General features: G+C 31.3%; 2 protein-coding genes across 3 annotated transcripts; both read left to right on the forward strand.

Moving 5' to 3' along the window:
* Positions 1-2,289: 2,289 nt before the first annotated feature.
* Positions 2,290-11,710, forward strand: LOC129921401 (protein MMS22-like). The gene is made up of 18 exons (XM_056003209.1): positions 2,290-2,425; positions 2,512-2,592; positions 2,660-2,873; positions 2,938-3,181; positions 7,999-8,109; positions 8,169-8,249; positions 8,305-8,458; positions 8,520-8,754; positions 8,822-8,932; positions 9,030-9,306; positions 9,362-9,626; positions 9,694-10,015; positions 10,065-10,182; positions 10,241-10,546; positions 10,621-10,839; positions 10,908-11,251; positions 11,316-11,507; positions 11,569-11,710. The coding sequence occupies exons 2-18, from the start codon at positions 2,526-2,528 to the stop codon at positions 11,618-11,620; spliced, it is 3,312 nt and encodes a 1,103-aa protein (XP_055859184.1). The 5' UTR covers positions 2,290-2,425; positions 2,512-2,525; the 3' UTR covers positions 11,621-11,710.
* A 1,420-nt stretch (positions 11,711-13,130) lies between these two features.
* LOC129921400 (putative nuclease HARBI1) lies at positions 13,131-23,204 on the forward strand. Of its 2 annotated transcripts, none has more exons than XM_056003208.1 (5): positions 13,131-13,359; positions 21,772-21,966; positions 22,029-22,171; positions 22,235-22,412; positions 22,469-23,204. In XM_056003208.1, exons 2-5 carry the CDS (start codon positions 21,775-21,777, stop codon positions 23,156-23,158), a joined length of 1,203 nt encoding a protein of 400 aa, XP_055859183.1. In that variant the 5' UTR covers positions 13,131-13,359; positions 21,772-21,774; the 3' UTR covers positions 23,159-23,204. The 2 variants fall into 2 exon arrangements, with proteins under 2 accessions (XP_055859183.1, XP_055859182.1); XM_056003207.1 differs by having other exon boundaries at positions 13,131-13,332.
* The last annotated feature ends 3,626 nt before the right edge of the window (positions 23,205-26,830 follow it).

The raw sequence follows: 26,830 nt of genomic DNA on the forward strand, positions 1-26,830 counted from the left end.
CTATATCAAAAACACAAGTTTTTCCATACATTTTTCATAAACCACAAGTTTTCGTAAAACACAAGTTTTTGATTAAACTCGTCAAAAACCTGAAAATGAAAACATTCAACTCCAAACGAAATAACCAAACAAACCTTTTGAGAAATTCAGCAACAATTCAGCACACAAAAAAAAAAAAGAACTGACAGCAGACAAAAAAAAAGAACTGACAGGCAAAGATAACTAGTAGTTTTACAAATGCGGTTTGTTAATTTTTTTTGATAATAAAAATCAAATTCGTTTTTTTATTTCTTTCATTAATTACAGAAAATGGCATAGCACAAAAAAAAAACAAAAAATGATGTGGGGGACCAAAGATGAGGAGTTCCTGTTGGAACTTTGTCTAAAGAATTTGAGAGGCGGCCAATTTATTATTCTCTCTATATTAAAATGAAACTACATAATTTAACGACCAAATAAATAAAATTGTATTTAAATTGTCAGAGTTTATTTTATTTGATCAATTTTGTGAGCTCAAGCTGATTGTAACAACAAAAATAAATAAATCCCACTGAAAACTTGACATTTGGATGTCAAAACATTATAAACGTCAAACAAAAACCTGTAAACTTGTGGTGTGAACGCTTTTCAGGTTTTTGAAAACTTTTTGCCATAAACCGCGTTTTTGGGTTTGGTGTGAAAAGGCTATAAGGCTTAACTACATACACCACTTTTTGAAAAAGTACAAAAGTGAAAATATTTTTTTTCTGGCAAGCTCAATTTTTTTGTAAAAAAGAGTATAGAAATTGTTTTTTAGACCAAAAAATAAGCTTTCTGCATCATTTCTTTTAAATTTCTTGTCCGAAAATCAATACAAAAAAGCGTTTGAAAATTTTCACTCTTGTACTTTTTCACTTTTTGAGCCAATGTAGTTAACCCTTTAAGGTGGTATTTTATACTACGTTTCCACCTATCCTAAATCCGAGATTTAGCTAAGTAGATTTAGCACAAATCTCGAGTTTTATTCTGAATCTCGGATTGAAAGTAGGCGACAATCTTAGATTTAGGGTAGCTGAACCCAAATCTAAGATTTAGCGAAGTAGATTTAAAATAAATCTCGAGATTTAATCTAAATCTACTTAGCTAAATCTCGGATTTAGCGTAGGTGGAAACATAGTATTATTCATGAGTAGATGATCTAGAACTTCTAGAACTACTTATGATCTTCTTCCCGAGTAGATACGATTTGTATTGAATTTGTTGAAAGTGCGTGTGTTCCATTGAAAATCACTATAGTAAACTACTAGTAGTACTTTGCCACCTCCCAAAGGAACAGGGCTGTTATATGTCCGAGATAGATTTTATTCAAATTCAAAACCAAAACCAAAAATCAAATACAAAACTTATTTGAAAAAAACAAGCTTTTCTCGGTTAAGTTTCTTTAACAGTATTTAACCAACTTATTAGAAGTTGTTAATGCTGGATTTACATACGTCGCCACACCAGAGGGTATGCGGTAGCGGTACGGGTAGCGGTAACGATATTTGTATTAAAAAAATTCCACACCTGAACGTTGATGTGTCAGTGTGGAATTTTGTTCATACAAGTACCCGTACCGCTATAGCATGTACCTTTCGGTTGAGATAAAGGCTTGGCCACACCGGAGGGTATGCGGTAGCGGTACGGGTAATTGTATGAAAACAATTCCACATCTGAACGTTGATGTGTCAGTTTGGATTTTTTTTCATGCAAGTACCCGTACCGCTACAAATTAGGTCTCTTCATAATTAAAATTTAATTTTTTTTTTCTATTTGATTTGACATTAGAAATGAGATAATTTGCGTAGTTTCTCTTTTGGGCTCTTGTGAAAACAGGATGATAAGCTGTTGTGTTAGTTGGGTTATGTTCACACTTACTAGTCGACTTACGCTAAAAGGCAAAAATCGATTCGTGAAAAGTCGCTCAATATTCATTTCGTATATTCTACGATCAATTGTTTGAACAAAAACAGCTGAAATTTTGATTTGGAGAGCAGCAATTTCAACCTCAAATATCTCGAATTTGCCATTAATTATTTTGAAAATATTTCACACACATAACACCATTTTTATTTGATACCAAATTCGACGTTTAACCAAGGCTTTTGGCAGTTCTCAGTTCTATTTTTAATTTAAAATGTGCTACGTGCTATTCTGCTAGAAAGTGGCACCCTGGAACGCATATAAAAATTGTACTAGACGAAATAGTTCTGTTTCCCGCCAAAAATTGAAATTTTATTCAAATCAGCTGTTTAATTTATATACAATTTTTTAAAAATTTTGTGTTTTTATTTTTGTTTATGTTTGCATATTATTTATTATTTTTTGTTTACATTGCACAAAAATTGAACCAATTTATTGTTTATATTTTTATGAAGTGTTTGTAATATTCAAGAGAACAACTCCAGTAAGTGAATTTTAAATAGACTCCGTCGTAATAGTAAATGATCGCTAATAACCCAAAATTTACAAACAAGATCCATTCAATTTCAGAATCTCGTTTCCAAATGGACTTTGATTTATTCGAAGTAGAAGACGATGACATATTTTCATCTCTCTGTATTGCTCCAACACGTAGGTTTAACTCAATCCCAATATCGAAGCATCTTATTTATTTTCTTTTGATTAATTTTAACAGAAGAACCCGACCTAGCCAGCAATCCTATTCCAGAATTTAATTGCACTGGAGAAGATTCAACCAATGTGCAGTTCTCAACTGATTCCTTTGTCAAAAATCTATTTGCATTGAATCAGAAGAACGCTGCCATCGATGAAATATCTTTGTCTTCCTATGGTTTTCAACATGCATCTTTACAAACCACTTTAGTTCTTAATTGTGTAGTTGGAGAAGTAAGGTTAGTTCAATTGTAACATCTTCTTTTGATAAATAATATATGTAAGACTCGTCTTCCTTTGAAGAATGTCCATTCAAAACTTAATGGCAAGTCTAAAAAATCCAATTGAAACAGATGATGGACTTTCGTACTATCAACGAAGAAGGCAAGTGACCTTGTTCTATCATTTGATTCTTGCCAAAAACTCTGAAATGCATTGGTCTCTTGTGGAACAGCATTTATCTAGTTTGAGACACTTGCTAAATCGAATAACAAGCAAAGATGTTTTGAAATTGATTTACATTGCTAACAGTTCTAAGGGAAATGAGGTAAATAGTAGAGTATAAAGCAAATTATTAAGGAACCCGGCTGAACAGTTTCGAATTTGATGATCTTTTTTTTCAAAAGTCGGTAATTAAAAATACTTAGGGCCCTATTATGACTTGCGAGTCGAAAGTTCTACTCGGAGGTATCAACTTTGCAGATAGAGAGTTACTGTAAAACAATTTTTTTCTTAGGATATATCCAAGAATCATCCCTCAAAATCTTCTTATCTCATCCCGGAACACCCTGTATATACATTTTTAGAAACATAAACCATATATGGGTTAGCATGCAACAAGGCGATTTCCAGCAAAAAATTAATAACCCATATATGGTTTAGTATGCATATGGTTAATAACAATCACTTGAACTATTTTTATTATCCTAGAAAAATAAATGTTCTTTTTTTAAGTCAATCCAAGTAAAGAAAAAAAGTAGATTCTTCGATAATGTCACCTGAAATTCAGATGATTTTTTGCGTTCAACGTCAAAAAAAATCTGAACTTATGTCGTTTTCTTTCACTCCAATCAGAGTACCCTTTTAGTACTTATTTTTGCACTTTTGAAGGTTTTGTGTTCTTTGACGCCACAAAAGTGTAAAAAAAAAATTACTCCGGAGTAATTTTAGTACTACGGAGTACCCCGGATTTACTCCACATTTTTATGGCGTTTTTAATTGGCAATCCGGAATTGTTCTTCGATTCGGAATCCCAATTGAACAGTTTTTTTTTTATTCCGAAGAATCTGAAGTTTGGTATAAATGTATTTTTTGAGTTTAACATGTTTCACATATATGTGTATTCGCGCCAAATTTCATTTATATTTGTGCTGCAAACATTTTGTACTGCTGACATTTAAATCTATGAATGTGTGAGTGATTCTGCTTCTGATTCTGTTTTTAAAACCAGAAGAGAAATTCTCTTTTTTTTAGAATCAGAACTGTCAGTTTTGCCCAATTGAACGCATTCAGATTGCTTTTTTTTGCTTCCAGATTGCCAATTAAAAACGCCATTAGTCAGATTTACACCGATTTGCACACGCACTTGCACACACACTTATGAATTTGAAGTTTGACATTTTAAAATTTTGTTTGAAAATTGAAAAATGCGAAAAGTTTTTCTTTCAAACTTTTTTGTTATTAACAGAAAACAACCATTATGAATATATTTTCTACTGTATTATATTCCGTCAGACATATTTCTTCCATTTTTTCGTTAATTCTTCACTTTTTCCAAAATGAAATTGAAAACCGAATAAAAAAAAATTTCCGCCAGTGTTCTTCATCAATAAAAAAAAATCCTGTGCCATATAACAAAAAAATCCCATTTTTTTCTGCGTTGATGGGATATTTTTATTTTACAATTATAAAACCAAACTAAGGGTGTGTGTCAATTAGCCTGAAAAACCGAAAGTTCGAAAAAAAGGGAAGGAAGATTTTCTACCGTGAGTCTCCGGTAAAAAAATTTGTGACTCTTTTTGACGTTTCCCTTTGATCTTGTTCTTTTTTTTTGCTGTTCTTCTTTATTTTATTTCGTCGGTTGCGGAATCTGCTTCGTCGGTTGTGTATTATTTGCGTGTATAGTTACGTTTTTAATTTATTCAAAAGTTTTCGCTGCACATAGACCCCGCACGGGAGTTGTTTTTTTTTGTATATTTTGGTTTTTTTTTTTTGGAATTAAAATACATAGTCTGCTTCTACACGAAGACGTAGACGCACAAGATGCACATAGAAATCAATCTTTCTCTCTTTCTTGTTCTTATGTGCATCTCGTGCGTCTACGTCTTCCTGTAGAAGTCGTCATACGAAAACAAGAACAAAATAAAACCAAAGAAAATAACTGTCAAATTTGCGTCTTCAAAAAAATAATACGTGTAGAAACGCGTTACGCACCGAAACGAAAATCAAAAGGAAATTGGAAGATGATTTCTGCCAGAGATACCCATGTGTATCTCTGTATCAAGTGTATCTCTGATTTCTGCGCCTTCCGTCTTCGTGTATTATGCTTCATATGTATGTTATTAATATTAATTTTTCTTTTCAATTCATAAAATGTTTTCCCTAGGCCTGTTATCCCTATTTTTTCAAGAAAAAGGAGTAAAAATTTGGAGAACTCCTTAATAGAGTGAAAGAAAACGACATAAGTCAATCCAAGTAAAGAAAAAAGTAGATTCTTCGCTAATGTCACCTGAAATTCAGGATGATTTTTTGTTTTTGCGTTCAACGTCAAAAAAAAATCTGAACTCAAGTTCAGATGGTGCGTTGAACCCGGCCATTGTAGGTTTTACCGATTTGCATAAGTGCTCGGAGATGGCTTGTTTGATGTTAAAAAGGGCCAGAATCTGAAGCTATATCGTCATCATTTCGAAAGCCATTACCAATTACGGCATATACACACTTATTTTTTTCCATAGAAAGTCTTTATTTTACAAAAAAAAAAAATAATAAAAATCCCACAAAAATCAGTAATGTAAGTCGCCAACGCATGATAACCCATATATGGTTTTTTGGAAAAATCGCCAAAAAAAGACAAAAATTATTATAAAAACAAAAAAAAACAAACTTCGTAAACATATAAAAGTATAATAAATACATACGAAACTTATTTTTAATTGGATGCAACTTTACTTATTTATTATAAAAAAAAACACTTGAAAAATACACACTTTTATTCACTGATTTGCACTTTACACATGCTCTTGAAACAATGAGTTTATTTCAGAATCACGACTCTCTTACTGATAATAAAAACCGGTTAACCCTCTGTCGGTACACGGGTGCGAATTTGGCAGGACAAAAATTAAAAAAATACGATTTTTCAAAAAAGTGGTCACAAAACAGTCTCTTCATAAAGGTGAAAATATTTTATTCCGGAATTGTGAATACAATATTCAAATTCCTCGGAATATTGTACATCAATTTCATACTTGATTCTCTATAAAATATTGTGACCGAAAAAAGTTCTAGCGACATAAAAAAGTATAAACCAAATTCGCACCCGTGTGCCTATAACGTCACAAAAAAGAGGTGTGCCTACAGAGGGTTAATTATAAGAAAACAGACATAGTTTTATTATAGTTTTTTCTTTTTGACAATTGGTGCAATATAATGGGAATAAATCGATATGAAATCGATAAACCATATATGGGTTAGTATGCGGTAGATTGTTAAAACGCTGAATCGCTTTTTAAAGCGTCTATAACTTTCATTCGCCTAACTTTTCTAGCGATACGCGAGTCATAACAAGGCCCTTAATCTCTATAGGTTAAAAATTGTCGATGTTGCCGTATAGTTTTTTTTTTTAATAAAATTAAGTTTTTTGTGAGCAAAAATAATTTTTTTGTTTAAATTTAATAAATCTAATGATACCAAAAAATTGTCTGGGTAATTTAAGGAAAAAACTATATGGGAGTGAGGGACAGTCTTCCGTCGTTTAAAAAGCTAAAAGTTCATTCCTATCAGTTAAATTTAAATCAAATAAATTTAAAGAATGGTTTTTTGAAAAAACAATAGGTAGGTATTACAAAAATTTTTTAAAAATGTGCGTAGTAAAATATGAATTTATTTTTAAAATTTTGTTGGCCATAAATATTGTTCGTTGAATTCAGAAGCGGAAAAGGTATATATTATTACAGAATTACTTAAATTTCATTTGATTTTTTTTTTTTTGATAAAAACTGAAACTTTATCTGTTTACCTGCAAACTTAATCTGTTTAACCTTTAACAATCAAGGCTGTTGAATAAGAAAAAATGTGAACTTTGAAAAAAAGCAAGTTAAATTTTTTTCAAAAACTTCTGTTAAAAAAAGTTCTTTGAAAATCAAATACTTTTTAATTTTTTTTATTTTATTTTATTATCACAGGTACAATATAAATAAATTTAAATTGTCCGGAATAACTTAAGCCGGGGATCTGGCCCATAAGTGGCTGTTTTAAATTATTATATTAATAATAACATATGTACATGATTAAGGAATTAGATTATGAATAAATGTGATAAATTTGAAAAATTATTATTTATAAACAAAAAAATAAAATTGTTTAAATCTATGTATATTGGATTAAGTTTGTGTTTATTTAAGAGTGGGAAAAGTGGTGATCCATCTGGTGCCTCTGGTTGTGTCGAGTAGAGTTTCTAATGGCGGAACGTTGTTGTTGAAACTTGAAATGACTTCTAGTTAAAGGGCAGGTCTGCAATACATGTTCTATGCTTAGAGTTTCCCGACTCTAAGTGTAAGACATATGCAATAAAAATGAGCTTAAGCTCTTATCTCACTTTTCAGTACATTTTCTTGAGATCTACCTCATTTTCTTGAGATAGATCTCAAGGAAATGTACTGAAAAGTGAGATAGAGCTTAAGCTTTTCTAGCTTTTTAAAAATGTATATTTAAATATTGTTAGTGTTGCCGTTATGTTCAAATAATTTTTTTTGAGTTTTGACTTTTGTGAGAAAATTGCATCTATTGCTTAAACGATGCAAGATTGTCCCTGACTCCCGTATATTTTTTTTCCTTACCTAGACAACCTTTTGGAAGCATTTAATTTATGAAGTTAAAGTAAAATTTTCGAAAACAAATTTTTTTGTTCACAAAAATTAAATTAAAAAAAAAAACAATACGGTAACATCGTAAAATTTTAAACCTATAGAAATAGAGGTTAAAACATTTTTAATTACCGACGTTTGATAAAAAAAAAGAACATCAAAATTGGAGCTGTTCAGCCGGGTTCCCTTATATTGCCATTTTTTTAGCTTTAGTTACTCCACTAAAAAGGGTTTGAGGTTTTAAGTCTTACAATTTAATTAAATCAAAATATTTAAATAGACAAACACATCGGCATATCATTTTCTTCATGGATGTCTCGAATGGAAGCTATTGGATCTCTTTATTTTACAACAAACTCGTTTGGAACTGTCTGCCGAATCAAATAACGAGGTTTTTCTTGTAAATTTTTGTGTATTTCAAGATTTTTTTTTGTATATTTCGATTTCCAGGCTAAATCTTCATTGTTTGACACTCAATTGGAAAGAATCTTCGACGATCTGACAATTTGTTCGATATTTTTGTACAAAAAGGTACACATTTTCGAGCTTGAAAATACTTTCATTCTAAAACTCATGTTAATTTCAGAAAAAAACAACTGAACTTTTATTCTCATCGCCATTCCCTTGTACATGCATCAAAGAAACTTGGTTGGTTTTGCAGATATCGATTGAGAAATGGCAAGGCGAAAACTTTTGGAAGCTCTTCAATCGAACTTTGGATAAATTTAAATCCAAATCAGGTAAAATTATAACTCAAATTGCATACACACCACACAATTAATACTATTTGTTTCCTTTTAGATGAATTTGGTTTGACACCACAAAGTTTTGCTGAATTTACAATTTGGATGATAAAGGCTCTCATGAGATTGCAAGGATATCGTTCGAATGGTGTATTTGAGGGACCACATTATCCAAGAGTCACAGAAAACTATGAACAACTCGAAAATACAGTTCAAATATTTTTCAGTTCAAATCCAAATGAGGAACAAACGAGGATATTTATTTGTATGCTTATGCCAATTGTACTGGAATGGTTAGTATGGGAACTTTAGATAGTATTTAAGGAAAGAATTTTGTTGACCATTTTAAATTGTTTTCAGGTGGAAACCAAAAGTAAATATTCCAATGATATTGTGGGAACATTTTCACAAAAAATTGAATTCATCATTTTTTGTTTCTGGATCAGCGCCATCGAATTTGGCTGTTTCAAGGTATTTGACTTATATATTTAGTTTGAATTAAGAATGGGGACAACACTATAAAAGCTATAATACTTCTTTGTTCTGTTCCAATTATTTTGTGTTTCAGCATCTCTGGCAAAGGATATCTCGATAAATCTCGTTCATTGCTTAACCAATGCGTTCCTGATGCAAATCTTTCTAGTTTTTCTCTCTTCACAATTGTAATTGGCAAAACTATTGAAAGATTAAATCAAATCGAACAAACAAATCAAACTCAAAAGTTACTTGGAAGAATCTATTCAAAGTTTAGTTTAGCCAAATTCTTGGCCCTGAATGAAACTGGAATTCATCATTTAAACGAATTGTTTTTGTCTTTGGCTTTAAGCGGTGATTTTAATGATATCGTATGTATTGCATTTACACTCGCAGAATTATTATTAATTTTGATATCAATTTAAGGCACCTAAACTACGAGAAAAACTTTTATCAATTTCATTAGACAAAGTAGTGGCCAATAGACAAATAGCAGTTGCTAAAGGTCATATTGCCCTGTTGATTTTATTTTCTGAAAAACAATGCAATATTTCTGAATATGCTTCAAAACTATTACAACAATTAGGAAGTATTAGAAACGATGTAGCTGTTTCAAAAATAATCGCCGATGGACTATTGGATATTTTCAAAAATGCACAAGATTTTGATAAAGGAGAAAATGTTTTAATTGGTATGATGAATTTAAACTCACAAGAGCTGATTTCTAAGCCTCGAAATTTTATATATTTTTTTTTTAGATTCTTGGATTCCAAATTTCTTGAATGCATGTACACCAGCAGAACAAGAGCGGTCACTTGAAGCTTTACATTTAATTTTTGACAAAATCAAGAAAAATTCACATCTCATATCAGGACGAGATCGTCTTTGTCATATTCAAGCCTTAATCAAATCCTTAAATGCTCATATTTTGCCATATGTAAAACAAAACTTTATGACTAGTTTTTCACCATGGATTCCAAGACTAGCTGCTGAATTTTGCATTTTAGCCACCACAAACGAACAAGGTGGTTTTCTCAAGAATTATAAATTCTTTATCGATGCAGCGACTAGTAATCGACAGTAAGTAAAAGTTTAAAACTGTTAAGACGATATTTAATGAATTTTTTAGAGCGGTTCCTAAGTTTCTACTGACCATCTTGGAATCGGAAAAATCAAACCTTGTCGACTCTTCGACAATAGTTCAAGTTTGGTTGAGAAGCTTGATACAACTTTCAGCTAACAATGAGGTAATAGTAATTTCTCCCAAAAATATGCAATACATTTTCTCAAGCTTACTTCTTACAGGATGTAGTAAACCTCACGGGTATTGTATCGCGTCTTGAAGAATTTCATTACGTGACTGATATAATCGATAGCGAATCGTTAAAATCCAAGGAACCTCTTTGTGTATTTGTGTCGGCTGTGGGAAAATGCTTTGATTCATGTACAGATCCAAACCGGAAGAGAGCTATAAGTGACAAATTTAATGCCTATCTCAACTCATTTGAAAAGTGGGTCCCAGATAAGAATGAAAAGTCTGAGGTTATGTTTAGATTTTACAGCTTTATAGCAATTGTAGTATACAATTGCGCAAATATTGTTTATGCAAGGGTAAGAAAATGACCACAAAAAGTCTAAAACCTTTTAAACAAAATTTTCTTTGATGTTTCTTTGATGTTTCTTAGTCGAAAATAACATGCTTCTTTCATGTGGCCTTAACTCGTTTTATCCTGCCAACAACAATTCAAATGGGGAAACCACCCGAGGGCAAACTTGATCATGTGATACATAAAGTATGGCCAGTTCTTGCCCAAGGTATTGGTCGGCTTAATTTCCGCAGTGATCCATACATAACCAAGACTCTAAATGACCTAGTAGCGAAATGGACTCCACATTTTAAAATTGTAGGTTTACCATTTTCCTCAATTTATTTCTTCTCTTTTTTTAAATCATTTTTTTTAAATTATTTTAGTCCCCAAATTCCAAGATAGTTGCACGTCCATTTGTTGCTTGTTTAAAAGGCGACAATGAGAGTCTGTCACTTTTTGTATTCGAAAAGTTGACTTCTTTATTTTTGGCTACACAACGAAGACAGGCCGATCCGAATGCATGTTTGGTGATAACAATTTTTCAAGAAGTTGTTGATGCTGTTGAAGATGATGAGAGCAGAATGCTTGTAGTTCTTAAAGCCAGTTGTTTGACTGTTCTTGAGCACACGATGATGGTGGATGAGATTATACCAAGTCATGGGTTGATGTTGGATTTGCTAAGGAAAATTGTCAAGAGTAGTGCTTTTGAGAAGTCTGTTGCTATGAGGTAAGAAAATGCTAGGAAAATTACTGAAATTATACTCAATTTCCCTCTTTATTGTGATTTTTAGATCTCTTATAGCTGAACACATGAGAATAATTGCTAAAAGACATTTGGCTTATTATACGTTTTTCTATTTTGAATTGCTGATGAAAATTGTTAATATTTGTTGTCCTCTAGTTGAGGATGTAATGGAGTATTTGCTGGAAGAGATAGCTGTGGTAGAAGCAAAGAGGGGTGGTGGTGAAGATAATCGAATAAGGTAAGGAAATCTTGACAAATTATTATTTATGTTCAGTTTATTTATTTGATTTAAATTGAAGGACATGTGTTGAAAAACTGAAAGGAGCAATTGTCGCTGCAAACAAAAGATAACTATTTTTTTTTTTTTTAATTTAGTGTTACGGTTATGTTTTAAGTTATATTTTTTGTCAAATAAATATTTAATTTTTTTATAACGCTCAATTATATTTATGATTTTGTTTCTAACGGCTTATCGAAACCAACGGATTACACTGGTTTACAAGGGTTTTGTTGCCGAAGCAAAAATATACTTTTCTGAAGGTTTCCGGTGTGCTGAACTCGGATCCGAAGTCAGAAACAACTAATCAGCTCCCGTTTTTGAGATATTACCGTTAGAAAATGCAAAAAAAAACGTTTTTTTGAGTTCTTCGGACCTTATTGTTTTGTATATGGAAAATTGTTTGAGCATATTTAGTGATGGTAACATCTTTCGATACCTGTTTAAATCTTTTCAATATCTTTTGTATTTGCCGAGATATCTTAAAATGAATTAAGTGGGTTTGGCTTCATATATCATAAAGGAGATAATGACGTTATAAAATTTATAAAAATACGAAACAACTGAGGATATCTCGGGCAGTAAAAAAGATATCAGGATGATTTAAACAGATTTAAAAAGGTGGAAACAGTTCTTATAAAAACCGTTACTAAATTTGCTCAAACAATTTTCCTTATATAAAAGAATAAGGTCCAAAGTACTGCATTTTCTAACGGTAATATTTCAAAAACGGGGGCTGAAAACCTTCAGAAAAGTATATTTTTGTTTCAGCAACAAAAAAAAGTTTGATTTTGTTAACCAATGTTATCATAATATCAACTGTCGCCCTTGCTCAGCATTTCGATCGAAGTGAAATTCCTTGTCCCACATTTCGTTAAATTTGAAAAATTCAAAAATTACTTCATAGTGCGAAAACTGTAGGTAAATCAGAAAAATTTTCGAAATAAGTTCTGAAACAAAAATGATGTCTAATCGGACTATATTGAGTTCGGTGGACATAGAGGTAGACATTCTGCAAGTGCTCATAAGATTATTCGTCCCACTATTTACCACATAATTTATGAATGGTCATTTCCATTTTTTAGTTATAATCGATAACTTGGATCAAATCGTAGAAAAAATTCTACCACACTGCTCATTTTCGCTGCGTTTAATGTTAGGAAACTTGTTCTAAACTAATCTAATATTTTCTTTCTTTCTGAAGGCGGGTTGTTTACAAATTTAAACATGTTTCAGAAAATTTGATTATTAGAGGTGGTTTAGCTATGGTTGATGACTGCACCCAAAGATAATCTGCCGAATTCAGTGAGTTTAAAACTTAAACCTGAGGTCGACGTTGAATTACGGCATACGTTCGTTAACGTATAGTCGCTATGTGTCTATATCTTTTTCTACTGATTTAATAGAGACAGAAATAGTCAAAACATTCGAAAAATAAAATTCGCGAACGAATTAAATTTTTTTTTCCGAACCCTGAAAAGTACTTTCTCCGTGCACAAGTAAAAGCCCAATCGAACACGCCTATTACATATGTACCACATTTTAGTTAAAACCTGAAACGCAGCACAATTGAACTTTGACAAATAATTGACATGTCAAAATATTTTGGTTCGCTGGTTTCTGCGCGGTGTTTTTTAAAACGATTTTATTCCAATTTTGCAAGAATTATTTCCTTTCTATCGTAAATAAATGAGCTTTCTTTTCAAATAATAATTGTTGAATTCCTTGAGTGAAAGAATCGCAATATTTTGTTTGTTGTTTCCAACATTTCAGTGAATAAAAATAGGTGTGTTCAACTTCAACAGATATTCAAGTAAAAATCGTTTAGAATAGTAATGTTTGAACAGTCTTCTCGCTAAATAGAATTGCTAAAATCCCTCTTACCTACAGTTTTAATTTGTTTAAAATCCTTAATAGGTATTTAAAATAATTGTTAACTATATTGAAATTTTTATTTACATCGATTCTATTTATTTTCTTGTTTGTTTACCTTTTTGAGCAAAATATACAAAATCAAAGTGACGTTCATATCAGTGCATTTTATTAGGCGCGTCCGAAAAAGAGATATATGAGTGTTCACAGAATTTTTAATGGGAGATTCCATTTGATAGTATAAAGGTATAACTACAAGTGCCACTTTTTGCAAAAAGTCAAAAAGTGAAAATTTTCAAACTCATTTTGTGACAGTTTTTCTGACCACAAAATTAAATATAATGATGCAGAAAGCTTATTTTTTGGTTTAAAAAACAATTTTTGCAGTTTTTTCCAAAAACAAATAGCTCTAGAAAGAAATATAAAATTTTTACTTTTGTAAATTTCTCGAAGGGAAATGCATTCGGGAAAAGGTCTCCCAATCGAAAAGTTTATGTATATTTTGCGTTCTTTCCGCTTTTTCATAATTATTAACAACAAGGGAACAAAATCAAAGCAGAAAAAGAATGATATTCTTGCAGTATTTCGATTGGGAGCCCTTGTCCCGAACAAATTTCCCGGGAGTTTTCATTCAGAATATAAAAATGCACAGAAATTTAATAAAAAATCAAATGCGCGTTCAGACTTTTTTTTCTGAGGTTGAAAAACGTACATACGGTTAAACAATACATCTGGGGCCCAATTCTGCAAGAGTTTTTTTTTTTTCTATGAGAGTTTTTCTCTGCCTTGTTCTTAAGGCAATTTACACGTTTTTTCGAGTACACAGAGGAACTCACTTTTGCGGAATTGGGCCCCTGGATGTAAAGAAATTCAAATGTCAAAAATAAATCCAAATCCATAGTATTCAATACTTAAATCCAATTTTTTTAAATCCAATCTCGTTAAATACAAATAAATTTAAACTGCTCTCCAGATGTAAAAGATGTTAAATTCATATGCACACTGCACAGTGTTCAGTTGTTTTGTCAAGTATTTTGCAAAGGAAATATAAAGATAAATACAAATTATACTTAATTTACCTTTTTTTTTGGGTGAATAATATGAACAAAAAATTAAATCCTTGGATTTATGAAATTCGGATTTGAGCGATTGGATTTAAAATTAACTTTTATCAAAACTAAGTCCAGATTGAATAATCTAGTACTATCATCTACTCATGCTCTTCTTCCCTTTCTTTGAAAATTTTAGATGACATTGGGCCATATTCTTAGACGCTGTTTAAGCTGCTTCTAAGAAAAACTGGAGTTTATCCTATTCAAATAACATTTGATAAACCCCATTCTAAGATAAACTGAGGTCTAAAAACGACTATGAATATGCCCCATAATGTTTTAATATAGTTGAATATAAAATTAAAAACAAAAACTATTTCCCATTTTTGATTTTTTTTTTTTTTTTTCAAAAATCGATTTAAGCCTGGTACGCAGATCGCGCAAAATTTTAGCTCCCATACAAATTATCGAAAAATTTTAGCCGAGCTAAAATGAATCCCATACAAAATACCGATAACTTGTATGGGAATTTTATCTCCGCTAAAATTTTGCTCGATTTGCGTACCAGGCCTTTGTTACGTAATCTTTCATACGTAACGAAGGTAAAATTGAGAGGTTTGCCGTAAAGGCAGGGGATATGAACCCGACAAATGGGTTCCTCTCCCTTATTCAACAATTTCCCTAATTCTTCCCTACTGTCCAGCTTTTTGGCACACTGGTGGCCAGTTAAGTTCGAGGCAACTAAGGCCCACTTCCTGAAAAAGAATAATAAAAAAGATTAATTACTTTGTTTGAATTAGTTCTTACATTTATTTTTGTATCGATTTTTGTTTCTCCCTGTGTAGTCGGCCAGAGGTTCCTCTATTGGTGTATATGGTTGACTGTACAATTTCTTAACTTATTCTACATTATTTATACTACTTAAATTTAACATTACACACTAATACTTATAAGACTAAAGTTTACGATATAAAGTATTACCCAATTACAAAACTAAGATTGCTTACATCGCAATCTTGGGTAATACTTTATTTTATTATTAATTAAATTGACATACAAAGAATTACCCAGTTACAAACTTAATATTGCATACAATGCAATTTTGGGCAATTCTTTGTTTATTGTTTATTAACCTATTTCAAAATTATACCTACTTAATTTCTTCTACTTTACTTTGCGTCATCCTCAATTTCTTGGTGACGCAATTTGAGCCATCAACACTCAATAACCAATATGACCCATCAGCAGTTTTCTTTTGTTTATTTTAATTGTGACGATCCAGTATGTTTTGTCACCGGATCGTCGACCTGCCGTCGCTTCAACTTATTATTGAAGTTGAATCATTGGCCAGGTGTTTACAATTATTATTGGCCCAATTAATTTGAGTAATTCGTTTGTTTTGTTTACAAAGCGAATTACTCTTGGTGCCCTTGAATTAATGAATTAAATTATTGTGGAGGGTTATGGTTAGTGTGAGACATAATAGATTAATGTCTAACACAACACCTCCCCCCTTTAAAACAATTGCATTTTTTGTTTAGAAGAGACAAAAATTGCTGAGTGGGTTGCTTCCTTTGGTCATTGAGCGGGTATATTTAGTGATCAAACAGTAGGCAAAGTAAATTAAATAGGTATTTTAATTTTACATGTTTTTTTTTTTTTTTTTTTTTTTTTAATTTGATGTATTAAAATAGTATTGTTTAAGTATTTACAATTATTGAATTCTAAAATTATCTTTGTTATTATGTGGAAAATTGATTACTAAATGTTTCATGATTTACAGATTATTTATTTATTTATTTTTTTTTTTTTTACTTCTAACACATTTTAACGTATTATACCTATTGATTATGTATATATATAATTTTTTCTCTATTTTTTTTTTTGTTTATCTTAACTTAATCCAAATAATAGCTGCGTTCTTGTTTGGTTTTAGTCCTGTGGGTTAGCCTATCTTCCACTAGTATTGGTCCGGTGGGTTAGTTCTGTCTTCCATCAGTTTTTAGTCCTGTGTGGGGTGCCTATTTTGTTTGTTTAATTTTAGTGTATTTGTGTGTAGTGTTGGTGTTTTTTGTGTATGTGTGTTAGTGTGAATTTGGGGCTATCTATCTCCCATCTTTTATTTATTTATTTAAATTTTTTTTTATATTGTAATTGTGTTTGGGGCTCTTTCTCTCCCATCTTTTTTTCTTTTTATTATTTATTTTTTTTTTTTTTTAATTCTGTTTTTGGGGCTATCTTTCTCCCATCTTTTATATATATATATTTTTTTATTATTATTTTTTTTTAAAGTATGTATTATCTTTTTTTTTTTTTTTTTTTTTTTTTTTTTTTTTTTTTTTTTTTTCTTTTGATATTTTTTTTTTTTTTTTTTTAAACTTTTAATATTTTCATTTAATTTAATTTTATATTTTGTTTTTTTTTTTTTTTTTTTAATTAAGTTTTTCGTCTTCGGAATCATAGTAATGTTTAAGACGATTATTGTGTATATTCACTCGTTTCCTTTTAATAAGAATTACACTATTTGTAGGGCTGGGTATTTCTACTATTGTGTATGGACCTTTCCATATTTCAGACAGTTTGTGTTGTCTGTTTTCATTTTTTATTAATACCTTGTCTCCAATATGGTATGTTTTAATTTTTATACCCTGGTCATAATAAATTTTTGAGTTCTTTTTACTATTGATCAGGTTTCTTCGTGCAATTGCGTATGTTTTTTGGAGTTTATGTCTTAAAATGAAGTAATAATTTTCATTGTCATAAACTGGTTCTGGGTCTCGCTTTAGATTAGATGGTATGTCAGCGGTAAATCCAAAGAGACAGTCCATAGGAGTAAATTTCGTTCCTTCGTGAACACTATTATTATACACAAAAGCTGCTGTTCTTAGGTACTGGTCCCAAGATCTTGGATTTTCATCACAAATTGTTCTTAAATATTCTACAAGAGGTCTATGAGCTCTTTCAAGTGCACCGTTTGATTGAGGGTGGTAAGCTGTTGTTTGTAATTTTTCTATTTTTAAAAGCTTACATACTTGTTTAAATAATTTACTTAAAAAATTGGTTCCTTGATCTGTTACCAATTTCTTTGGTATTCTATACCTAGTTATAATTTGTTCATAAAATATATGGGCAATTGTTTCTGCCTCTTGATTGGGTATTGCATAAAAATCTACGAATTTAGTTAGGTTGTCTTGAAAAGTTAATATATACTTATTTCCTAAATGTGAATCTTGAAGGGGTCCTACTACGTCTAAATAAACCTTATCGAATGGTACTTCACAAGTATCCGTTATTACCATTGGCATTTTTGCCACTGGGCTCACTTTCATTTTCTGACACTTTGGGCATCGTTTAATATATTTTGAAATGTCTTTAAACATTTTTGGCCAAACGTATTTCTTTCGGATTCTATTGTATGTATTAATAACACCTTGATGTCCGCCAAAGGGTGAATCGTGATAATCTCTAAGTATTGTCATTTTTTCTTCGTGATTGTCTATTTTTTCTCTGGTATTTGTGATATCTTTATTTTTGTTAGGTTCGGTTGATTGAATAATTTGTTTCTCATTTTGAGAATTGGCATCGTCATCTATGTTAGTATCCAAGTCAGTTCCGTCCTTGTTTTTATCTTCTGTATCTGTATTTAGTAAAGCTTTCTGAGCTCTTGTGACAGCCAAACAAGTTTTCTCGTCCATTGTGTCTTTATTGTCAGACGTATTTGCTGGTATTCTACTGAGTGCGTCAGCATTAATGTTAGTTTTTCCTGCTTTATATTTTAAAGTACATTCACTATATTCTAATAATTTGTGGTGTAATCTGATAAGTCTAGATGTGGGGTCCCTTACCCTAAAAATACCGGTCAGTGGTTGATGGTCTGTATACACAACGAATTTTCTACCTAACAGGTAACATCTAAAATTTTTCGTTGCCCAAACTATAGCAAGCATTTCCTTTTCTATAGTTGAATACTTTCGTTCTGTCTTGTCTAAACTTCGGCTAGCATATGCAATAGGCTTATCTTTCCCTACTTCTCCTTGTGAGAGTATTGCTCCAATGGCTTCATCGCTAGCATCAGTAGTTAGAATAAAATCTTTTTCAAAATCGGGATAAATTAGGAGAGGGGGTGATACTAATAAGTCTTTAAGTTTTTGGAATGCTTCCTGACATTTGTCTGTCCACTTAAATTTTACATCTTTTCGCGTTAAGTTAGAAAGTGGTCGTGCTATTTTTGAAAAACCTGGAATGAATTTTCTGTAGTAGTTGGCTAAACCAAGGAAAGATTGTGTTTGTCTAACGGTTCGGGGTACCGGGAAATTTTGTACACAACTTGTTTTGCTGGGGTCGGGCTGTGCCCCTTCTGCGGAACACTTATGTCCCAAATATACAACTTCTCGACGGAGGAATTGACATTTTTCTACATTTAGTTTTAAATTGTGTTCCCGCAACCTGTCAAAAATTAATCTCAATTTTGTATTGTGATCTTCTATATTTTTGCCATAAACGACTATGTCGTCCAGGTATACAAAACATTCTAAACCTTGTAGTCCAGTTAGTATATAGTTCATGAGTCGTTGGAAAGTCGCCGGGGCTCCTTTGAGTCCAAATGGCATTCGTTTGAATTCATAGTGTCCATACGCTGTACTGAAAGCAGTTTTTTCCCTATCTTCTGGATGAACAAGTACTTGGTGATAACCACTTGCAAGATCCAGTGTAGTGAAATATCTAGCATGTCCTAGTTGGTCGAGTATGTCCTCTATTCGCGGTAGTGGGAAAGCGTCCCCTATTGTACAATCGTTAAGTTTCCTAAAGTCAACAACAACTCTCCATCGTGCTTCACCGTCTGGACCCGCCTTTTTAGGTACTACTAAAAGTGGTGAGTTCCAAGGACTTTTGCTTGGTTGAACTATATCGTTTTCCAACATTTCAGCAAGTTGTTCATTTATAATACCTCTTTGTTTTTCAGGTAGTCTATACATTTTTGTATTTATTGGGGCCTGATCTTGTTTTATTGGTATTTCATGTGTCATTGTATTTGTGTGAGTCAATCTGTCTCCTGGTAAATGGAATATGTCATTGTACTGTGCACAAAGATCTAATATGGCCTTTTTTTCTTCATTATTTAAAGTTTTTTCTTTATTTAAACTCTGTTTAAGTTCTATTACTCTTTTTTGTTCATTAATTGTTGACGTTTTTGTGTAATAACATGATACGTGGTTTGTATCTGTAAAATTCCTATCAAGATTTATTATATTATAATTTTTTAAAGGAACTAACTCTAAATCAATATTATGTATTTTAATTTTATGTTGTTTTGTATTTATTATTGGAACTAATATACTATTTTTGTTATGTTTAACTAAACAATTTCCTAAAAATACTCCATCTTCTATTTCTTTTCCTAAACAAATCATTGCTTCTTCATTTTGTATTGGTAATTCTATTATCTTTTTTGATCTGGGAGGAATTCTTATTTCCTTTTTCAAAGTTAAACTAATATTTTCTTTATATGTGTCGCCATTTTCACGTGGTAGATTCTGTTTACCTACTTTAGTCTGGAGAAATGTGTTTACTAATATTAGTCTATTTATAATGATATATAATAATGTTATAACCTTTGTCTGGATGGGTGTGCTTATTAATATAATTGTATGTAAAATTGTATATGATAATGTTATTATTAATTTATATATTTCTTGTAATTTTGTTTTTCCTAACCCTTGAGGTTGTGTTAATTGAACTAAATTTTCATCTTCTACTTCTTCTTCTTTTACTTGTGTTATAATATCATTTGTTTGTCGGTAAAAACCATTTCTTTTTTCTTTTTCCGCTGTTTGCAGTGTATTTTGTTTCATTTTTTTATCTAAATTTTGGTCTGTATGTGCAGTACCTTCGTTTCTACAATCTGTTATATCTATATTTCTGAAAAGTTTGAATTCTTCTTCTGTTTTTTCGAATTTATTCTTATTTCTTGAAGGTTTCTTATTCCTCTTTCTTTGTCTGAAATTATGCTTTTTAAACTTATCAGAGAGTCGACTCGTTAGAGGTTCTTTAAGCTTAGCATTTTCTTCAGTCATAACTTGTTTTTGCCCAATATCTTTTTGTTCCACTTTGCGAGGTGGGTCTTTTGACTTGGATAATTGCAAATTAGTTATGTTCAAAGAATTAGAATTTTCTGGAAATAATCTTTCTGAGTCATTGTCTAGGCCGGTCGCATTATCGCGCCGCAAATTACATTCATCTTTGAGGTTATTTCCAGAATTTCGTGAACGAACAGATTTTTTTTTTCTATGAGAGTTTTTCTCTGCCTTGTTCTTAAGGCAATTTACACGTTTTTTCGAGTACACAGAGGAACTCACTTTTGCGGAATTGGGCCCCTGGATGTAAAGAAATTCAAATGTCAAAAATAAATCCAAATCCATAGTATTCAATACTTAAATCCAATTTTTTTAAATCCAATCTCGTTAAATACAAATAAATTTAAACTGCTCTCCAGATGTAAAAGATGTTAAATTCATATGCACACTGCACAGTGTTCAGTTGTTTTGTCAAGTATTTTGCAAAGGAAATATAAAGATAAATACAAATTATACTTAATTTACCTTTTTTTTTGGGTGAATAATATGAACAAAAAATTAAATCCTTGGATTTATGAAATTCGGATTTGAGCGATTGGATTTAAAATTAACTTTTATCAAAACTAAGTCCAGATTGAATAATCTAGTACTATCATCTACTCATGCTCTTCTTCCCTTTCTTTGAAAATTTTAGATGACATTGGGCCATATTCTTAGACGCTGTTTAAGCTGCTTCTAAGAAAAACTGGAGTTTATCCTATTCAAATAACATTTGATAAACCCCATTCTAAGATAAACTGAGGTCTAAAAACGACTATGAATATGCCCCATAATGTTTTAATATAGTTGAATATAAAATTAAAAACAAAAACTATTTCCCATTTTTGATTTTTTTTTTTTTTTTTCAAAAATCGATTTAAGCCTGGTACGCAGATCGCGCAAAATTTTAGCTCCCATACAAATTATCGAAAAATTTTAGCCGAGCTAAAATGAATCCCATACAAAATACCGATAACTTGTATGGGAATTTTATCTCCGCTAAAATTTTGCTCGATTTGCGTACCAGGCCTTAATCTCAATTTTGCTAGAATTTTATACTAGCCATTTTCGTATAGGTATATTTTTGACGTCATTTACTGTATTTTCCAGTAATTGTTTAGAAAAATTAAATATTCTTGTCTGCATTTGCTAGAAAAAGAAAGTATAAAATCGTTTTATTTAAATTAGAAAATGGATCCGGACATTATTAAATGTTTCGAATCCTCATCCTCATCTTCGTCAACATCCGATGATGAAGATATCCTATTTCTACTTGGTACGGACACTGAATTTTTTAAACATTACAACATTTCTTTGAATGATGACGAACACTCGGAAATTAATTACATTGAAGATGTTGTTGTAAATTTTACAGACGATGAGGTGGGTTCTACTTGTGAATATTATTATAAAATAGAAATCAAATCTTTTGTTTTATATTTTAGTTCCTTCAACATTTTAGAGTTTCGCGAAAAACGGCAAAAGGAATTACTCAGAAGTTTGCCGCTTCTAGGCACTTCAAGAAAAGATCGAAAAGCTCAAGAAAAAAACCAATTAGTGCTCAGCTTCATTGTTTATCGTTTTTATGGTGCCTACAAATACTATCATAAAATTACTAAATTTTTTGACTAATTTTACTTTTTCCTTGAAGGTATGCTGGAAACAAAAAATCCTACAGAGAAGTCTCAAATCTCTTCAAAATGTCACCATCAACAGCATATAGATGTCAGACGGCATTTTTGGAGTTTTTGGTTGACATTTCATCTCAATATATAAAAATGCCTTCAACAAATGTTGAAAAAAGTAAAAATTGTCGAGGCTTTACAAAGGTATGTACATAATACTATAACTTTTGATTTGTATGATAATATGAAAAAGATAATAGGTCGCAGGGCTAGATTATGTTTTAGGATGTATTGACGAATGTAAGATACAACTCCGAACTCAAACACATCCTTCAATATTACTTAACCGTCAAGGACCATCTTCAATAACATTGCAAGCTATATGCGATGCTGATACAAGATTTTTAAATGTTTTCGTTGAAACTACTGGCAAGACTCATGAGTCTGGTATTTTCAAAACTTCGTATATGGTAAAAGATTTTCCAAAAGTTTGTGGGAGTAGGTATCACATTCTAGGCTATGCTGGATACCCATTAAGGGAGTATTTACTAACTCCATATCCGGATAATGCCGATTTAACGCCAAAACAAAAAATATTTAACAAAAAGCATTGCCAGACAATGGTGAAAATTGACAATTGTTTTCAACTGCTAAAGCAGAGGTTCAGGCAGTTAACGGGGTTGGACTGTTTTCCTAGCATGCGTATATCTAAATTTGTGCTGGCATGCTGTGTACTGCATAATTTATGTATTGAAGAAGGTGATCTATGGGTGGATATCTACGATTCTTATAATGATACTGATCCAGAAGAAGAGATACTAAAAAATATAATAGTTGTTGCAGAAGAAACGGACGAAGAAGTTACTGAAAGAAAAGAAGAGAGTACGTTAGAAAATATATTGCTCCACAAAGGACACGTCAAAAGAAATGCCATTGCAGAATCAATATAAATAAAATTTTTAAAATAAGTTCAAATAAAGTTAATTAATGCAAAAATTTATGATAACGAATAAAAAATAACAAAAATAATAAGAAATTATTAAAATTATTTTAATTTTAGGTGGAGCGATTGAATATAATTCAATTTTAAAGTTCAAGTGACCTGGGCGAAACGCTTTATAAATTTGGAGTTGAGGTCACTTGAACTTTAAAATTGCAAAAGTTTATGTTTATTGAAGGGATAAGAAGTATTAAGTTTGCCTCACTTAAGGACCAGGGAACCAATTGGAAGGTGCTCAACTATGTGAACGTACTTCCAACGAAGCTTCAAAGTGAATAGAATAGAAGTTTGGAAAACAGTCTGAATTTAAGGAGACGCGAGATTTGCTTTGAAATGTTAAGTTTAAATCCTTAACTACATTGGCTCAAAAAGTACAAAAGTGAAAATTTTCAAACGCATTTTTGTATAGTTTTTCGGCCTGCAAAATTAAAACAAATGATGCAGAACGCTCATTTTTTGTTCTAATAAACAATTTGTATACTCTTTTTCACAAAAAAATTGCGCTAGCCAGAAAAAAAATATTTTCACTTTTGTACTTTTTCAAAAATTGGTGTGTAGTTAAGCCTTAAGGCTTTAAAGGCTTAACTACATTACACCACTTTTTGAAAAAGTACAAAAGTGAAAATATTTTTTTTCTGCCTATCGCAATTGTTTTGTGAAAAAGTTTATACAAATTGTTTTTTAGACCAAAAAATAAGCTTTCTGCATCATTTGTTTCAATTTTCTATCCCGAAAAACTATATAAAAATGCGTTTGAAAATGTTCACTTTGGTACTTTTTCACTTTTTGAGCCAATGTAGTTAAGGCTTAAGCCATAAAGGCTTAACTACATACACCACTTTATGAAAAAGTACAAAAGTGAAAATATTTTTTTTCTAGCTAGCGCAATTGTTTTGTGAAAAAGAGTATACAAATTGTTTTTTAGACCAAAAAATAAGCTTTCTGCATCATTAGTTTTAATTTTCCAGCCCGAAAAACTACACAAAAATGCATTTGAAAATTTTCACTTTTGTACTTTTTCACTTTTTGAGCCAATGTAGTTATACCTTAAGGCTTAACTCCATTGGCTTAAAAAGTGAAAAAGTACAAAAGTGAAAATTTTCAAACTGATTTTTATATAGTTTTTCGGGCTGGAAAATTAAAACAAATGATGCAGAAAGCTTATTTTTTGGTTTAAAAAACAATTTGTATACTCTTTTTCACAAAAAAATTGCGCTAGCCAGAAAAAAAATATTTTCACTTTTGTACTTTTTCAAAAAGTGGTGTATGTAATTAAGCCTTTAACTTACAATGAAGTAAAAAGTGAAAAAGTGGGAAATTTACAAAAGTAAATTTTTTTTATTTCTTTCTAGCGCTAATTGTTTTTGGAAAAAACAAAAATTGTTTTTTAAACCAAAACATAAGCTTTCTGCATCATTATTTTTAATTTTGTGGTCGAAAAAACTGTCACAAAATGAGTTTGAAAATTTTCACTTTTTGATTTTCTGCAAAAAGTGGCCGTTGTAGCTATAACCTTTAAGATGTAACATTTAATGAACATGAAAACTTAATTTTTTTTTATAAAAGAATTGGCACAGTAAAAGTTAAACTCTAGCTATGTTGTTGTGGATTTTTAAACATGAACAAAGAATAAAATCCAATATAAGAACAAAGAATAGACACTTTGCAACGGATACATCGCTCTCGTTCTCACGTTTGCAAGTGTTTATTTTTTGTTTAGAAGGGGAAATTCGTTGGGAAATAAAGAAACCATACAGAATATTTTTAAACTATTGCATAGATTTTATGGCAGACCTTGGTATGGGGATGGGGACTAATCCAAAAAATATAGTAACGAAAATAGTAACGAAAAATGTCACGAAAAATTATTACGCCGCACACATGGATGGTTCACTAAACGTGTATGGTATGTGTGTACATGGTACGAATGTACAATTGTACGAAGCTTCCATGTATCGAGACGAAAGAGAGCAAGTTTGTGTGAATGGTTATTGGATCAGACAGAGAGGGTTATATAAATTGTGTTAGACAACAAAGAAAGGAGTAAGGAAGAAGACCATAAATGCTGTGTCTGCAGATGCAGAATAAATCAAAAGCAAAAAAAAAATGATCTGTATTTTATTATTTTCTTTTCTTTTGTTTTCTCTTCCCATTCTTCTGTTTCTTGTTCAACTTGTTGTGATTTGTGAACGAGTAAGGCGTTGCGTTGCGATTGTAGACTTGTGTTTTCTTATTTTTTGGTTTGGAGAAGTTTATGACATGGGATTGTGTGTATGCATGTTTTCAAATGTGACCTTGTTGTTGTAGGTTTATGAATTGATAAGTAGATACAAAACATGATCATTGGTTTTGTGTAGGGTAGGTAAACAAATTATAATTGCACAAGTTGACAAAAAATGCAATGCAATAGCTTAACCGCGGCAGTCCTCGAGTGCCACAAGTCTTTTTTGTTTGTGGTTGTGTTTTCAACCAAACTACTGAGTTTTGGTTTGCAGAGCACCTCTTATAAGTGTACTGCGAATGAACACGGCCAATGTGTGAAACTTTTGTAACTTCCTGAAACGCAAAACTTCAAGACACTTTGCAACGGATACATCGCTCTCGTTCTCACATTTGCAAGTGTTTATTTTTTGGAAATTTTTGGGGAAATTTGTTGGTAAATAAAGAAAACATACAGTTAAAGAATATTTTTTTGTTTGTGGTTGTGTTTTCAACCAAACTACTTCGTTTTCTTTCACTCCAATGAGAGTACCCTTTTAGTGCCTGGCTACACAGTGATTTTTCAATCGATTGAAAAATCACATGCGGTGGCTACACACTGTTGTGCCCAATCACGTTCCACTTTTACATTTTCTAGGAACAAACGTCAAAAAGAGGAAAAATTTAGAAATGGAACTGTACTACCCTCAGAAAATTCAGTTCGCTTCGCTTCGTGAGCATCTTCACCCTTCACTCCTCATCCCTCTCGCCTACAAACTCACTGCTTAGGCGATTGAAAAATCACCGTGTAGCCAGGCACTTAGTACTTATTTTTGCACTTTTGAAGGTTTCGTGTTCTTTGACGCCACAAAAGTGTAAAAAAAAAATTACTCCGGAGTAATTTTAGTACTACGGAGTACCCCGGATTTACTCCACATTTTTAGTCAGATTTACACCGATTTGCACACGCACTTGCACACACACTTATGAATTTGAAGTTTGACATTTTAAAATTTTGTTTGATAATTGAAAAATGCGAAAAGTTTTTCTTTCAAACTCTTTTGTTATTAACAGAAAACAACCATTATGAATATATTTTCTACTGTATTATATTCCGTCACATATATTTCTTCCATTTTTTCGTTAATTCTTCCCTTTTTCCAAAATGAAATTGAAAACCGAATAAAAAAAATTTTCCGCCAGTGTTCTTCATCAATAACAAAAAAATCCCATTTTTTTCTGCGTTGATGGGATATTTTTATTTTACAATTATAAAATCAAACTAAGGGTGTGTATCAATTAGGCTGAAAAAACGATCAGAAGCATAATGAAAAATATACCAAAAGTAAAACTAAGTCCGCTTCTACACGAAGACGCAGAGCGCTAGACGCACATAAGAGCAAAGGAGAAATAAAGTTCGAAA

This window comes from Episyrphus balteatus, chromosome 1 (assembly GCF_945859705.1).
Source record: "Episyrphus balteatus chromosome 1, idEpiBalt1.1, whole genome shotgun sequence".
NCBI classification, from domain to species: Eukaryota; Metazoa; Arthropoda; class Insecta; order Diptera; family Syrphidae; genus Episyrphus; species Episyrphus balteatus.